Source organism: Platalea leucorodia (genome assembly GCF_965183815.1).
Source record: "Platalea leucorodia genome assembly, chromosome: 1".
NCBI lineage: Eukaryota > Metazoa > Chordata > Aves > Pelecaniformes > Threskiornithidae > Platalea > Platalea leucorodia.
Window position 1 is genome coordinate 137,003,580 of NC_138823.1, and position 15,204 is coordinate 137,018,783.

Here is a 15,204-nt window from a genome sequence, read left to right on the forward strand (position 1 = left end):
TAGATTAAAAATTAATAAAAAACCCAAACAACCAAATAAAACTCCTGGGAAAAACAAAGCAAACAAAAAAACCCCTTGCTTCCCAAGACAGTGCTTCACACATCTGGGTTTAAGTACATGTAGCCTGAAAAATATTTGATTAGTTATTAGAAGAAATGCTCACCTGATTTGATTTGATTTTACTATACTGCAAGTTAAATGTACCTTTTGATTAAATACAAATTGAAGAGCAGGCTTTCCCAAGAAAATATTTCTATCTGGCAAAAAATCTTATATAACCTTAAGATGTGATGATCTTTAACCACCTAATTGTAACCATTGAAAGGGTGATGAAATGTTAACATACCAAAGCAAACAAGTATGCATACAAGTTTATGATGCTGCTGATACCAGTTGTATAATTATTACCAATTCATATCAATAACACTATTATTACCAATGAAGTATTAGATTGCCAGTATATGTTTGTTAATATTCACTTCATCTATCCTGGTCATTATCATTAGTCCTACAATTAGGAACAAAAATCATAGGGGAAATAGTTTCCAAAATGTTTTCACAAGAAGTGTTAGGAGGTAGTTATTTACAGATTTATTTAGAATGAGTAAATTACATTTAAATGAACAATGCTTGCCAATATGCTTGTATCTAATGTTTCTTGTTTGTATGTTATAAACAGTTGGGAGTAGCACTGTTTTCATCTGATTTTTAACCTGCTGCCCCTTGCTTGAGGATGTTGCTGTAAATGAAAGCTGGGTATATGATACCACGTTTCACTCTGAATAAAAAGCACAAAGAATGAGTTTGCTCCACAGCCAAATTTGAAGGAACAAAGCCCATGAAGATTAAGGATCTGTATCTCTGAGCTGGGAGACAGCAATCAAACATTCTGTGGGCAAACCCTATATTTGATTTCTAACCTAATTAAGCTTGGCTTTCCTGATATACGATCATGTCTCTTATATTCTGTATATTTTCTTCTGTGTGAGATGCAGAACAAAGTTTGGACAGTAAATTCTTATGTTATCCAGAATAAGATGTGCTTTTATTTCCAAATTGGGATCCAAGAAGTCAAGGAGAGAAACATAGGCTCTAAAGAAAAAAAAAAAAAAAGGGCAAAATTAAGTATTTATTTTTAATAATAATGTATGAGTAAATGAGGCTTAAGACTTTACAGTTTAGAGCACTTACACGTTATTTCCACTTCAGAAGAAGAGAAAGGTGTGTGAAGGGTATTTAATGAGAGTAGGCATAGATCCAGTGTAAATGAAGATGGCATGGTCCGTACCTGCAGCAGTGTAAAAGCATTGTGGGACCAGAGGAAACCTACTGTACCACCTGGTATTAATGGCGGGGGGGGGGGGGGAAAGGAGTTTAAAGAATCATGTATTCTTGCATGATATTGCACTTGGTTAGACAGCAAAGCCTTCATCTGAGCTGTTTTCAGGCATGGATATGTTCTCAAATTTGAGACGATCTGAAAAATTTTGGTCTAATGAATGAAGTGTAAAAGATGATCCCTGCAAAGGGACTGAGGCCAGGAAAGAAGGCAAAAAAGAAAAAGAAGTGCCAGTATTTATTTCTAATCTAGGTAGGCACGCTCCGAATTTTAAAAGCATGCTGTTGTTCTTGGCAGCATCATTGTATTATTTGAAATAAAAAAAGGAAAAAAAAAAAAGAAAAGGAGCAGAACACATCTGTGTTTTGTTGTTGTAGTGTATGAATGTGTTAGGACAACGCAGAGCTGCCTATAGCGCAAACTTCTTGTCTGTGTATGAACAAAAGAAATCCTCCTTTACTAATTCAGAAAGTTCCTCGTCACTGTGGGATTCTGAGGCCTAGTCAAATAATTGTCTTAGTGTACTACCTGCTGTGTTCAATATTGAGTGAAAATGGAAGCCAGACCCTGTGCCATCCTATTTCACAATTCTTCTTTTATTTAAATAATTCCAGTCAGTTTGGGGGACGCCAGACCTTTATAAATTAACAGCAGGGAAATACCAAAGGTGTCAGATTGCATATTTATCATCTTTCTCGTGTAATACTTAAATATGTATTAAGAAGTGACTGACATAAATTAGGCAGATTTCAGAAGCCACAGGCCGTGGCTTGTAGAGGACCCCCTTCTGCTTGACATTTCATCCTTGTCAAAGATCAAATTATTTTAATTTAGGCTGCAAATTATAAGGAATGAAGACTTCTTTGTGGGAATTCCCTGTGGTAATCTGACTTTTGTTGTTACTGCTGCTTGTCAGTGTGCAAAAGATATAATATGCATGCAAATAAGGTTAAAAAATATGTACTATCTAATTATCCAGCCAGTACATTCCACTTGAAGACAGTGGGAGGCCTGACACACAGTATGTGTTTGATTCATTGAGGCCTGCAGGGTATTTACACAAGATTACTTTTAATTATGAAATTAATATCTGTTTATCTAGAATGTATAGCAGTAAGTGAGCATACACATGAGCAGAATTTTTAGTAAAATAAATCATCTTAATATTTAATACATATAAAATATAGGGGGGGAACACAAATTTGCTTCCAAAATAACAGTGAAGACCCATGCCTTTTTTCTTGTAAGAAAAGTGTGATTAAAACGTTACACTTTCAATTACAGTAGTTGCCACAACCGCCAACTCACTTCCAGATATGTCTTTTGACTTTAAAGGTTTCCCTATATGAATATAATCCACAGGTTTAAAATTTAATTCTTGAAGAGCAAATATGAAATGGAAACCTTAATGTTGAAATTGTTCTCTCTCCAGATTTACACTCTTAGAAGAATTAAGAAGGGGCAGAGTATGCCTGCTAATACAGTTCTGTTTTGTGATCTCAGAAAGTTTCAGGGTAAACAAATAATTATATGCAGTTATTTTTGAATTGTACTTTCCTTTTCTTCTTGAAAGCTGTGATAAAGTTTTAGGCAGAGAGGAAAAAGTGCCAGTGACCCACAGAGCAGCAAGCTGCATGATGTCAGTGGACTGTTACTGAAGCATGGTTAATTATTTTTCCAGTTTTCTTCCTGATTATTGTGTATTGGAATTACAAAATAAGACCCTTAATCAGTTTTAAACGCATGACTGGACCCCCTACTGGCTTGCAGAACATTGCAGGAGTAGAATCTAATGATTTAAAAATATGCTGCTGTACACTATAAGGTGCGTGTGACTTGCCAGGATATCTGTATAATCTAGATATGTTGTGAGGCATGAAGCTAATCCACCTCTAGTCAAGGTACAAGTATATAAATCCTGGGAACTTTGGCTGGTTCAGTGAATTAATAAGTAGAACTGGATGTTTTGCCTTCTACCTGCAGGTTCAACTATAGTTATCTGAAGTTGGAGCTTTTTTCCTTCTGTGGAGGTTCTTCAGTATTTTGCTCTGTTTTATATGGGTTAGGAGCTTCCCCTCATCCTAAACAATGTGGGTGGGGAGAAAGACTTAGCCTGAGTAAATTATAGTATATGAAGGCTAGATGTGACCTATCAAGCTAGGTATTTCTCATCTGATGTGTGTCAGGTGAACTGCGTTTGCAAATGCAGTAGGCTTTTGCCACCTGAGAAGATGCTGCAGTTTGTTACTGAACAGGCTGGTAAGTTAAGGTCCCTGAACCATTCTTCTGGAAGTGAAAATCATGGTCCCTTTATAAGATATAATTTGAAGCCAAATTTAGCAAAGGAATGTACACGTACAAAATGCTTCAGTGTCTAGTGTTGCTGTAGGAAGCAGGAGAAATACAGACTAGTGACACAAGGTGCCCTACAGTAATGATTCCATCACTGAAGGGACTGTCCCACCGAGTAAGATTTCTTCTGTGTGTCCAGTAAGTCTTGGAAGGCTTTTAGAGCACTGATACCTCTTCTTTAGCTCCGTATCCTGTGTTTTCCTTTGGCAATGCTGCATATTTCAAGAGAACTGGCTGATGGAAGTTCTGGGCTAAGAAGTGCTGTAGCTGCATCTGCATTTTGCTGTACCCAGTTTTACTAATCTTACATCTCAGTAGGAGTTATTAGTCAGGCATAGCCTGGCTAATGTGCCACTTGTGCCTTTGGATTGAAACTAATATCGGTGTGATGTTCTGTGCTCTCAGGGCCCGCTTAGACTCTTTTCCATAAAGCTGTATATGCTCTGTATGCGGGGACTTTTATATTGAGTTTCATGTGGAAGGAACTCAGGTGTTTTAATTGCAAGTATCATTGCAGAATCGTAAGACAGACAATTTAGCTGGAACAGGCAACAAAAAAACTCCAGTAATTGCTATAGAAATTTTTGTAGTATAAACATTTTTTCTGCTGATAGCTGTAGTGAAGCTACAAATATATTTCACTTGGGTCAATGAATAGGTATCAGATAACAAGACTCTACCAAATGGTCCCACACTTAAGCAATCAAGAGCTGAATAGGAATCATGTTTTGCCTTCTGAATGAGGATCTGTTCCTATTTCATATCATCTTTCCAGATACAAGTATATATCTTACATGTAAACATTGAATAAACCATTAACAGTGTTAAGAATGATGAATTGTTGAAGAAAAATATGATAGGTAGAACATTCTGATTTTTCTTTCTCTTTTACTGCTTTCTCTCTCTCTCTTTTTTCTCCTTTCCTTTTTTCTCCTTGCTAATCAGTGTGATGGAATTCAGCTAGACTTAACCAATATTTCTCTGGAAGGAATTGCTATTCTGAATATTCCAAGCATGCATGGTGGATCGAATCTTTGGGGAGAGACGAAGAAAAGACGTAGCCACCGTCGGACGGAAAAGAAGAGGTCAGATAAAAGAACCACTGTGACAGATGCCAAGGAATTGAAGTTTGTATGCCAAGGTAAGCTTACAGATTAATATAGGCTATCTGACTCCAAACAGTCAACTCAGTTATATAATTGCCCTTGTATTGCCTCTTGTCAAGAAAAAGGATAGATGGTTCTTAGCTATTTCTTTTCTTGTGCATTTAGTTTTTCTGATGGGAAGCACTGGAGCAAAGGCATAAACAAAGACGTGCTGACAATTACAGTCTATATACTTGCAGACCTGACTCGGATGTTACCTGTTAAGCGCACTAAGCACACCATGTGGCACTGTTTGCTACTACGATATTCAGTCTAGAAGTACCTGGAGTTTTTGGAGTTGGAAAATGCTTACTGAGCATTTATAATGCTTCTTAATGTCAGTGTGCATAAAACTTGGAGATAATCATGCCTTGTTTCTAACAAACTTTGGCCTGAGGCTGTGGAAAATTTCTTCAGAGTAACAAGAGCAAGCTGTCTATACATTTTATGTTACTATACTGTGATGCTGTATGCAGTCCTTGAATGCATTGCTGTAGCTTGCTTGCATGGGTGTGATCCACCCTTTCAGGGCTCTTATGCTTTGCTGGTGATTAGGAGCATTTGCTCCATAAATTTTGACAACAATTTTTGAAAAAAAACTACAGTATATAGTAATCTCTATTCTGCTTTGTCGAATCTGAATACTATGCATTGTAACACACCACTGCTAGTCACAAGTGCTAGTGATTATAAAACATTGTTCTGTTCACACTAAGGGATGAACAGACTAGACTTTAAAATTTTTTTTTTTCTTTTTATCCTATGGAAAAGAGTATCTCCTGCTTCAGACTCTCTTCCTGCTTCTCCTTATTCAGACTGAATAAAGATCAGGACTTTAACTATCCGATGTTATTGTGATCCTTTGGGATATCCTATTTTTTACATTTCAGCAGCAGTAATTTTTAAGTCACTAGTTATATCTTAATTAATATGTATTGTAGTTTTAATCCAGCTAACTTATCTGGATGACAAAAGTTTAGGAATAAAGTAGTTTTCTGTGGCTTGGAGCTTGCAGTAGGTACTAGGACTCAAAATTTCTGTGTGTTTTGGCAATTGACATGTGTTCTCAGTATCTCAAAGTAACTTACCTATACGCTCTGTCAGCTGAAGTCTTATGAGTTGCTAAGCTTCTGCGTACACTACAATTTCTGTATTATGTCCTGATGTTCAAGAGATGGAGGCAGGCTATTGGGTAATGGACTCATCAAAATTTTTCCTTTTATGTTGCTTCTGAACATAGGGAGACAGGACATTTCACCCTTTTGATAGTGGCGAAACAAGATGTTATAACCTCTTTAATCATTGAAGTCATGTATATATTTGATACATACGTAGCAGTGATTTCAAACTACTGACTATTTTTGGTGTATTAGAAGGGCATTGGTACACTCCATTTCCATTTTACCAGACAGGAAAAAATAATAATAGAACTATTAAAGACTGAACAGAAAATCCTACATTATCTGTCAAAGTGTTCATAATGCAAACAGTAAGCACCTTACTTTAGAAAAACTGGTCTCATGACTTAGTTTCTAATCACTTTATATGCATTGTGAATGGAAGTAGCTTCAACCAAAAGGCAATTTCAAAGCAGAGATTGACTTCTCAATATCGTAAACTAGAACAGCTCTATCTCGTCACTGAGTGCATGGATAGTATTAGTGGTTGCATCTACAGTAGCATTTTAGTGCTTAACAGGAGTACACTTATTGGATTTCCCAGTTGTCCACGTTTATTGCATTCCAGTTTGAAACACTGAGCAGTCTTAAGCATGCAAACTGGGTTCCTTTTAAATGGGGGGGGGGGGGGGCAGGCAGGCAGGGCATGCTCTGACTGCAAATGGGCGTTCAGTCCATGGAACCAGGTTAAAACAACTCAAAGTAAAACACCAAAATGAGCATGGTGTGAACATTTGAGAACCAACTGATTTGCTCTATGGATCCACTCCTATTTTATACTGCAAAGAATAGTCAGTTAATTCTGCTAGCTAAGATAGGTTCTCAGGTTAGAGTGTGCTTCTTCATCTCAGTATTCAAGATTATTGCTGAATAATGGAATTCAATCAATTTTATGTCTAGGCTTCTCAAATAGTTTTGATAAATCTAAATCTACCCACTGTGGAAATAACTGACTGCCTGTCACATCTAAATCACTAGGATTCCTTCACTAGCTTTGTACAAGCAAATCCAAGAGCCCCTATTGTCTAGCTGATTGTTTTCTTAGGGACATTTGGATTGTACTTTTTAGTTTGAAGAAAACATTTTACAAAATGTTAATGTCTGGTGCAGAAATAGGTATTGCTGTATTGAGAACCATGGTAAATACATACCTGCTTGTTAACTTCTGTTTGTTTATTTACGTATTCTGAATAAATATTCTTTCAGTTCATTTTGTGTCCAAATAAAGCATCTAATCACTTGAGAACTAAACACTGCACTTTCTAGGAGACAGTAATCAAACATTCTCATGTTTGCATGCCGAGATATATATATATATATATATCTATATCTATATATCAGGTTTTGGTGTTGGGTTTTGTGGTTTGGTTTTTTTTAAATCTACTATTCTTATATGGGACTTCTGAATGGCATTCACATTTAGTTTTAGTCTTTTTCAATTGCAGTGCAACTGTGGGTTTTTTAACTGTGTATCAATCTGTATTCTTGTTGTCTCTCTGCTTTTACGGTTTTATAACTTGACCATAAATACATGAATTGAAGTTTAGTATTCAAACTCTGAGCTCTGAAATGGGATACTTGCATGGACTAGTGAAAGCTGTCTCCTCACTCTGGGTAGTTTGTTGCCCCTGAGCATGTTGCGTTGCTCCTCTCGGAACAGCCCCAGGAGGACTTTGAGAACTTCCAAAGAAAAAACCTCTGTGAGGTCCTGCTGCTGTCCTCCCCCTGCTCTTGTGTGTATCACCTGACACAAGCCGTGTACATGCAACATGATCATCACTGCAGGAAAAAGGGTCAAAGTTTTGCCAAGTCTTTTTTCTTTCTTATATATCTGTACAATTCAGGGAAGGTATATTCCTCTGAGTATATACCCCTCTTTTCCCTATTTACTATTGTCACCTGTTGATGCAAAAAGCTTGCATTTTCTTTGCCCTTCCCATTATCCACCTCTGCCTACTCAATAGCAATTTGGATTTTAAGCAGGCAAATGGACATCTGCTTGGAAAACAATCTGATTATATGCATATAATCTGAAAAACAATATATTGAAATGTAGCAATTTAAAATGTGCACTACTTAAATACATTCCCTGCTTATCTTGTTAGGAGTTGTGCATGTACACTAAAGAGCAAAATTTGGCACTGATGGCATATAGGTATGTGCATCTGTGTGTGTATCATATATTTCTGTCTTAGTAGTAACTGGTTTTGATATTTTCATATAGAACACATATGAAAATATATTTGTCTGATTAACTTATAACTCATTGGAAAGAAAACCTTATTTAGCTGTAATGTACTAAACATTATCCTATTCTTTGTTAATGGAAAAAAATACTACAGTTTTCATTTCAGCTCCTCTGCAGAAGTATAGAGGGTCTTTCAACAAATGTTATTAGGGTAAAAATCAGATTTTTTTTTTTCCTAATTTAATTTCATTTTAATTTCTAATTTATCATTATCATTTCTATTGTATGAAATCAATGCATTAGGAAAAAATATAACTACAGATATATGTGACGATTCATGAAAGCAGATGATTTAATTAGTATTTTGACTTTATGAATCTGACACTTGCAATGTTTCCATTTGTTGTTTTGTCTTAAAAATCTTCTAGTAAGTACATATCTGTGATATATCTATCCACAATCATTTTTTTTCTACGTACAGATTTTAGATGTAACTGTGAACTATCCTAGAACATTATTTGGACAGGATTTTTGTTTGGATATACACAGATACTGATAAATGCCAAAAATCAGTGCTTTAAAAAGATGAACATACTGCATAGAAACTAAAGTATGAGTTGAGAAACATAAATGTAAATAACTGAGCTACTTGTTGTTTGGAAATTACATCCAAAACATAAGTTGAATCATGACAACATATCTTACATGAAATACATACCACTTATGTTAAGTGTTAAACAGCAAAATTTTCTTCCTGACTGAGACAGTAAGTAAAATTTTTAAACCTTTTGCGACACAAAGGAAGTAATTCTTTTGAAAATCTCTGTAGTAAACTTTTTGCTGAGTCAAGGAGGATTGGGGTGAATGTTGTTATGCTTTGATTTGCTTTCATTGCTGAAGTTCAGTTAGATCCCTGTCCTGAAATGGAATCTCTTTTAAAGTTTAAAGTCTCTTAAGACTTTATTGCAAACAAATATGTAACTTGTTTTTGCACGAGTATTTCCAGTCACCTCGATAGACTCATCCCTGAAGGGAGTAGCTATGAACTATTAATGGGTGAAACCTTTAGACTGTAAATATTTCGGTGCAATACTTTCTTCCTATTTATTTTTTACATCACCAGGCACACTGATACTTAACCAAGTATTTATAAAGTTGATCTGCGCAGCTTGTTAAAAGAGCTGCAGTGTGCTATTACTCAGCAACATGCCAGACTACTAGACTAATTCAAGACAGTGTGCATTCATGTCACAGCACCTAGGCATAAACCAAGCTTACCAATATGATTCAATAACTCCATGTGGAAATCTCTGATAATAACTGCATTATGACTTTCTGAATGGAAATGCAGATGTTTTGGAAATAGAATAATGTGTATACAGACAGTTCATTACAGTTAAAAGTAGGGGACATGCAGAGACTGTGAAGGCCTTAAAACACTTAAAAATATCTATACATAGTAAGAGAGAAGAAAATACCTTTCTCATTAGGTGTCAAATTCCACTCTACAGGGGAGGGGGAGAATCTCATCCCAAGCTTCCCTATAGGGAAGACAGTTTTGGGCAACGTAACCATTAACACATTCCACAGAGAAAAATAACCAATTATAGCTATTTCATAGCTGGTCTATGTTAAGACATTCAACTTATAGAAATAATGTTGTTTAGACAGAGCATCTAAGGAAAATAATTTAATCACGGCCTCGACAATCCTAACTAGGTGTTTTTGTGCAAACTATATGTATATAGTTTGATGAAAGCAAATAGTAGTGATATAATCAAGTTCTACCAATTTTAGTAATCAGGTTTGTAGGTTATTTATGTTGCTTTAGAGAAAGAAAGAAAGAAAAAGGTAAATTAACTTAAGTTGATCACAATATCTCTTTAAGAACTTGAGGTAATGCATTTAGTATTCAGAAGCCAAGGAAGCAGAAATATGTCTAACTAATGAAAACCAGTGACTAAACCAGTTAAACATCAAAGGAAATAATAATTACACACTGTTCTGAGCTAGGCTTGAACTCACTAGAATAGATAACAGGGATGTATAAACACCTTGCATTTGAGATAGCTTGCAAACCATTTATGGTCCTTTTTCAAGAAGTCTCTGCACAAACAGAGGTATATGTCTCTGTCCAAAACAAAGATACAAGAAGGGCATATATGCTGGGAATACCTTGCTGGGTAATATACATAAAGGTTCATAGTTCTGTGAACAATAACAGAAAAAGAAAAGTGAACCTGGGAAAATAGGAAGCACCGAACACAGAAACAGAAAATCTGTTGATGCATTTCTTAGAAAAAGTGAAGACAAAAGACAGCTTTCTCAGCCAAATTCTGACAATAAAACTGTTAGATAAGCAAAGAGACTGCCTTCTGTTCAAGTCTTCCTGCATTTAAGGAAAAGGATCTTTTGTCTTTAATGGTAAGGAAGAAGTATGAAGAATGAAAACCTAACATTGGTGTTCTTTTCCTAAAGAAAACAACCCAAGAAGACCTGCAACTTGTCTAACACACCAGAAAAAAAAGAAGAAACCAAGTTTCCTTAATAAGTTTCCTTTACTAAATAAGTTAAATTTAAAAGGGTTATGGCAGATGGTGTGTCTCAGTTCCCAAAAAAGGTAAAAAGGAAGGAGGATCCATGTGCGTCCTTGTCTGCCTATTTGAATAGGACTAAACACTCATATATGCATAGGGTCAAAGGATTAAGTGTATGAAGTTCAGGAGAAGAGCCCAGTATTATTTCAGTGTAAATTACTATAAAACCCATGTGAAACTTACTTCTAGGGTGTAAATTTAGGAAACATACACATGATGAGTTAGTGTTGCATGAATCTAAAATGCTTTCAATGCTTGTCTCACAAGTCCACTTCATTTAGTTATATACCTTTCTTTACTTGGAAAATAACACAAAATTATCCTTGTATGAAATTTTCATTTCTTTCCTAAATTTTGTTTAATTGCTCTGAAAATAGCAGTATTTTTCATGGGTTTTGGCACTTTATTTTCTGTCCTTGATTGAAACTAGGAAGGCAGAGAAATCCCCTAAATAAATAGCAGTTAACCCTTCTAATCCAGATACTTCTTCAAAGTTTAAACATTAGAAAAAAAATCCTGAATTTATTCAGGCTTTTTTTTTTTATTTCCTGTGTAAGCATGCACCATATTGTAAACATGTTAAAGCATAAATCGAAGCTTTAACCTAAATTTCACATATTTCTTTGTAGAATTTCTTGTTACAGTTATGCAAGTGTGTGTTGTTTACAGTAAATCAAATTCCTGTGAGGACTGTCAGAGTTAGGGTGCCATTAACTTAGTGTCTAAAAACCAACCCTATAGCCAGTAGATAGAGTCACCTCAAGAAAAGTGTTTGTCCTATGCGCAAATAAGGGTCTAAGCTAGGCAGACTAAAATGATCACTGGAGGTGACTTTGTCTCCATTTATTGTAAATGGTGCCTAAGTAATAGGCTGGGTTAGACACCTCACTTCTAGGTGACCAGGTGTTGAGATGAATTTCTGTATGTGCTGCATGAGGCAACAGCTCATTAAATACTTGGAACAGTCCTTGGAGCAGGAATGGGAACCAGGTACCACTCTGCCAGGTAAGCCTTGTTGAGGTGAACCGCGCCCTTCCCTACAGATCCAGTGCAGACGTGTCCCATGTCTTTCATGAACGCTGTAGTTGCTAATATCGTGAGCAGAAAGGACCATGGCAGAAAATCTGTCTTTCCAGCGTGTGCAAACCCTGCTTGGAGTATAGATAGCTTCCCGGTGTTGGGGACTCGAGCAGGGGAACAACTGTTTGGGGGATTATAGTATAGGCAGTGTTGGGAAGTAGAGTAGCATTCAGTGGTGCTGTACACTGCCCCCTCTTTAGTTCAGACTGCATTATTTTGTCATCTTTTAAAAATCTTCATGGTATGCTGAAGATCCCATTTCCTTTGTGTGCATTTGTGTTGCAGCGGTCAGCCATTGTATATTGCCTCTTCTATCTGCTGAACAGCAGTAATTGGCCACCGCGCTGGGTGTTTCGCTCCAGGTCTCAAGCAAGAACTCAATAGGCAGTGGGAGCTGCTGTCTCACTGAAAGCAGCTGCATGGTGTAGCTCATCAGTGTGAGAGGTGTTGATCTCTGGCTTTGGTGAGGTTGCACATTCAACAAGGGCAAGGAACTCTTGCCAGTTTTCCTCTTTGGAAGCACCTGTTCCTGCAAATCCAGGACCGGCCTAAGGCAGGATGCAACTGAGAAGTTCCTTCTACTGCTATAGTAGTTCCCAGTTTTGGTCATTCCTCTAGAAGCTGTGGAGCAGTGTGCTTCATACTGCGATGTGTTACCACTAATTGGCAGTATCTTATCTCTGTGGAGGCAGTGATTTCAGGGGGTGGGGAAAGGGAGGAAGAAATGAATGTTGCAGTTTTTCTACATTAACAAATTCCCACTTCTTTTCTTTTACTTTAAGCAATGGGTTGTGAGTTTAGACAGGGTGTAAAGGTGAGAAAGGTGCTGAGGTACTCAACATGACAAAGTGATGGAACTGGTAGTTTTCCTAGCTCAGAACCTAGAATTTAGATGATTATGAGGGATGCGTTGGTATTCAAATGCCTTTGTCCCATATTAGCTACTGAAGATTGTGTGGCTTTAACTCCTTATTTTCACTGCATGTGCACATTCACTGGAATGACAGGGGTAAGTGGTACTTTGTCCTATCCGCTTGGTTAAATTGCGCGTTGCACCATTAGTTTGTAAGATCTGAAAGGCAAACGTTCATTTTACCAAGCTGTTAAAGATAGCACAGTTTTCCTAGTAAGAGAATATAGGCTGGACAGTCATGATTTGATTATGCTATTAAAAAAGCCTTTTCCCCTCTTTTGCCCCCCCAGCAGCAAATCTTTAGGGTGCACTCTTTTCCTCTAGATACCTTTATTACTCAAGAGGTGCTCTGTTCAGCAGGAGCCTTATTCATACAAGTAGGCCCATCAGCCTGGGGGATGGAGTCCATAACTCATAACACAGTTTGAATCTTTTAGAAATATAAATACAATTCCTTGTTGCTGTGAAATACTGGTTTTATTGTTATTAGGAAGTAGTAGGACCTTGAAAAATGGCTTGATAGTCTGATTTGGTTTTATATTTATAAAGCATGTATATATGTTTCTGTGCAATATAGATCATAGTAGAAAAACAATTTCCTTTTATTTACAAGGCAGTTGAGATTGTCATTGTATTATACCTTTTGGTGCACAGAATGTTCATTTTCTTTCAAACGTTATTCATCGAAAGGGGATAATTATGGTGTATTTCACAGACTGCCAGAAGGAAAATGTATCTTTGAAAAGTTTCATTTCCCTTAAGTTGCTCATTTTCTATAGGAAGACAGAGCTATTAAGTAACATACCCATGACAAAGATTGATTAAAATGGCATAAAGGACTATCTTATCTCTAAGTACAGGGATTTACACGTATAACTCCTATGACATTAAATGCAGTAGGTGAAATTAACTCTAGCTATTGTATAAAAAAAGCCCCAGTAAATTGGTTTGTACAGAGAACAAGGTGAGGGTGGGAGGGATGGCATGTTAAGTAGCAATTGAGAAGTATTGTTTTAGGGTACACCTGCAACATAGCATGCAAATAAGCAAACCAAGTTCTGTGCCAGCAGCATTAATGCGATATTCTGCTGGGACTCATTTTGGCTGCTAAATAGTGGAAACATCACCTTGCTGATGTGGCTAAGCTTCTCGTATTCACCCAGCTCCTTAGAGCAGCTCAGGCTCCTCTGCGGTGTTCAAGGTGAATTTAGCCTGGGTGTGTCTGACCTGGAACAAGGGACATGCCTTTATGTACACCTTGTGCAGGCCCTACGCACAGGTTCATATGACCTGCTCCACAGTACTCCCAGTGCTTAACTCCACTTTGCTGGGAGCCCTTCATGAGACTTGCACCTTATTAACCCAGGTAAATGAGTACTTACCTGTGTGATAGCCATTAGTTAAGATGTGGTAAATGATAAGGGATATGAATGGAATATCCAAAGATTTTGATTTTTGTTTCCCCCTACTCACTCCAGAATTAGTAACAAGTACCATTTTTCATCATAGCAAAAGTGACCTGCTTACCCAGGCTCTTTCTTGCCCCCTCCCCCCCATTTCTAGCACTAAACACAACAGCTTTGCTGGTGTTTATCTGTGTAAAGACTTGACTTTCACTTGAAAATACACCTTGCAGGATGTAAAGCTCTATAATAGTTAGCCCTTTTGTACATGACAAGAGAAGCTAAAGTTTGCCTTTCCTGAACTCTTTCCTTGAGTCTTTCCTTCATGTTGGTCTTTGCTCTGGCTATAACTTTGCTACCGTGTTTCAGCAGCTCACCCAGCGTAGTGGCAACAGTATGGTGTGGTCAGTCTAGAACTCAGAGTTTGCTAATATAGCAGATGAGTAGTTGTTATTTAAAATTTACTGTGCCATGCATCAAATGTGGATATTTGTACAAGAGCATTAGCATAGGACATAACTCCTTTTTGGGGTAGTTACACTGAAATTATCAGATTTATATAAATGAATAACAAAGTACCATAGCTCAGGGCAGAATTTCACATTTTCTATAACTCGAAATGTGGATGAGAAAAAATTAACAAGTTTCAGATGAAAAAAAAAAAAGTGTGTGTGTGTGTGCATATTTAAAAACAGATATGTTTAATTGACATTTTGGCTTTTGTAATCGCATAAATATGTGCCTTTTCCTCTACTTCAGCAAGAATTCCATAACAAACAAGTCAATAAATTAAAAAAAAATTCCTTATTGGATATATCTTCTACATTGTATATTGATTTATGTACACATACTTACATAATTTTTTTTTCTTTTTACAGAAACATACATTCTCATATTTTTGTAGAGCTTAATTTTTATTTCCTACCACTATATGGCATGAGTAACAATTATTGCAGAAGTGTTAAACCCATCTGAGAACAGAAAGTAGCCCCATCTTAGTTATAAAATA

At 36.7% G+C, this 15,204-nt stretch overlaps 1 protein-coding gene across 1 annotated transcript in view; it reads left to right on the forward strand.

Annotated features, from left to right (window-relative positions):
• The window catches only part of DGKB (diacylglycerol kinase beta), a gene marked incomplete at both ends in the record, with an annotated part of 334,114 nt that overhangs the window by 251,860 nt on the left and 67,050 nt on the right, over positions 1-15,204 (forward strand). Inside the window, 1 exon segment of the mRNA XM_082329956.1 lies at positions 4,637-4,832. Coding sequence (XP_082186082.1) covers positions 4,637-4,832 — 196 coding nt within the window.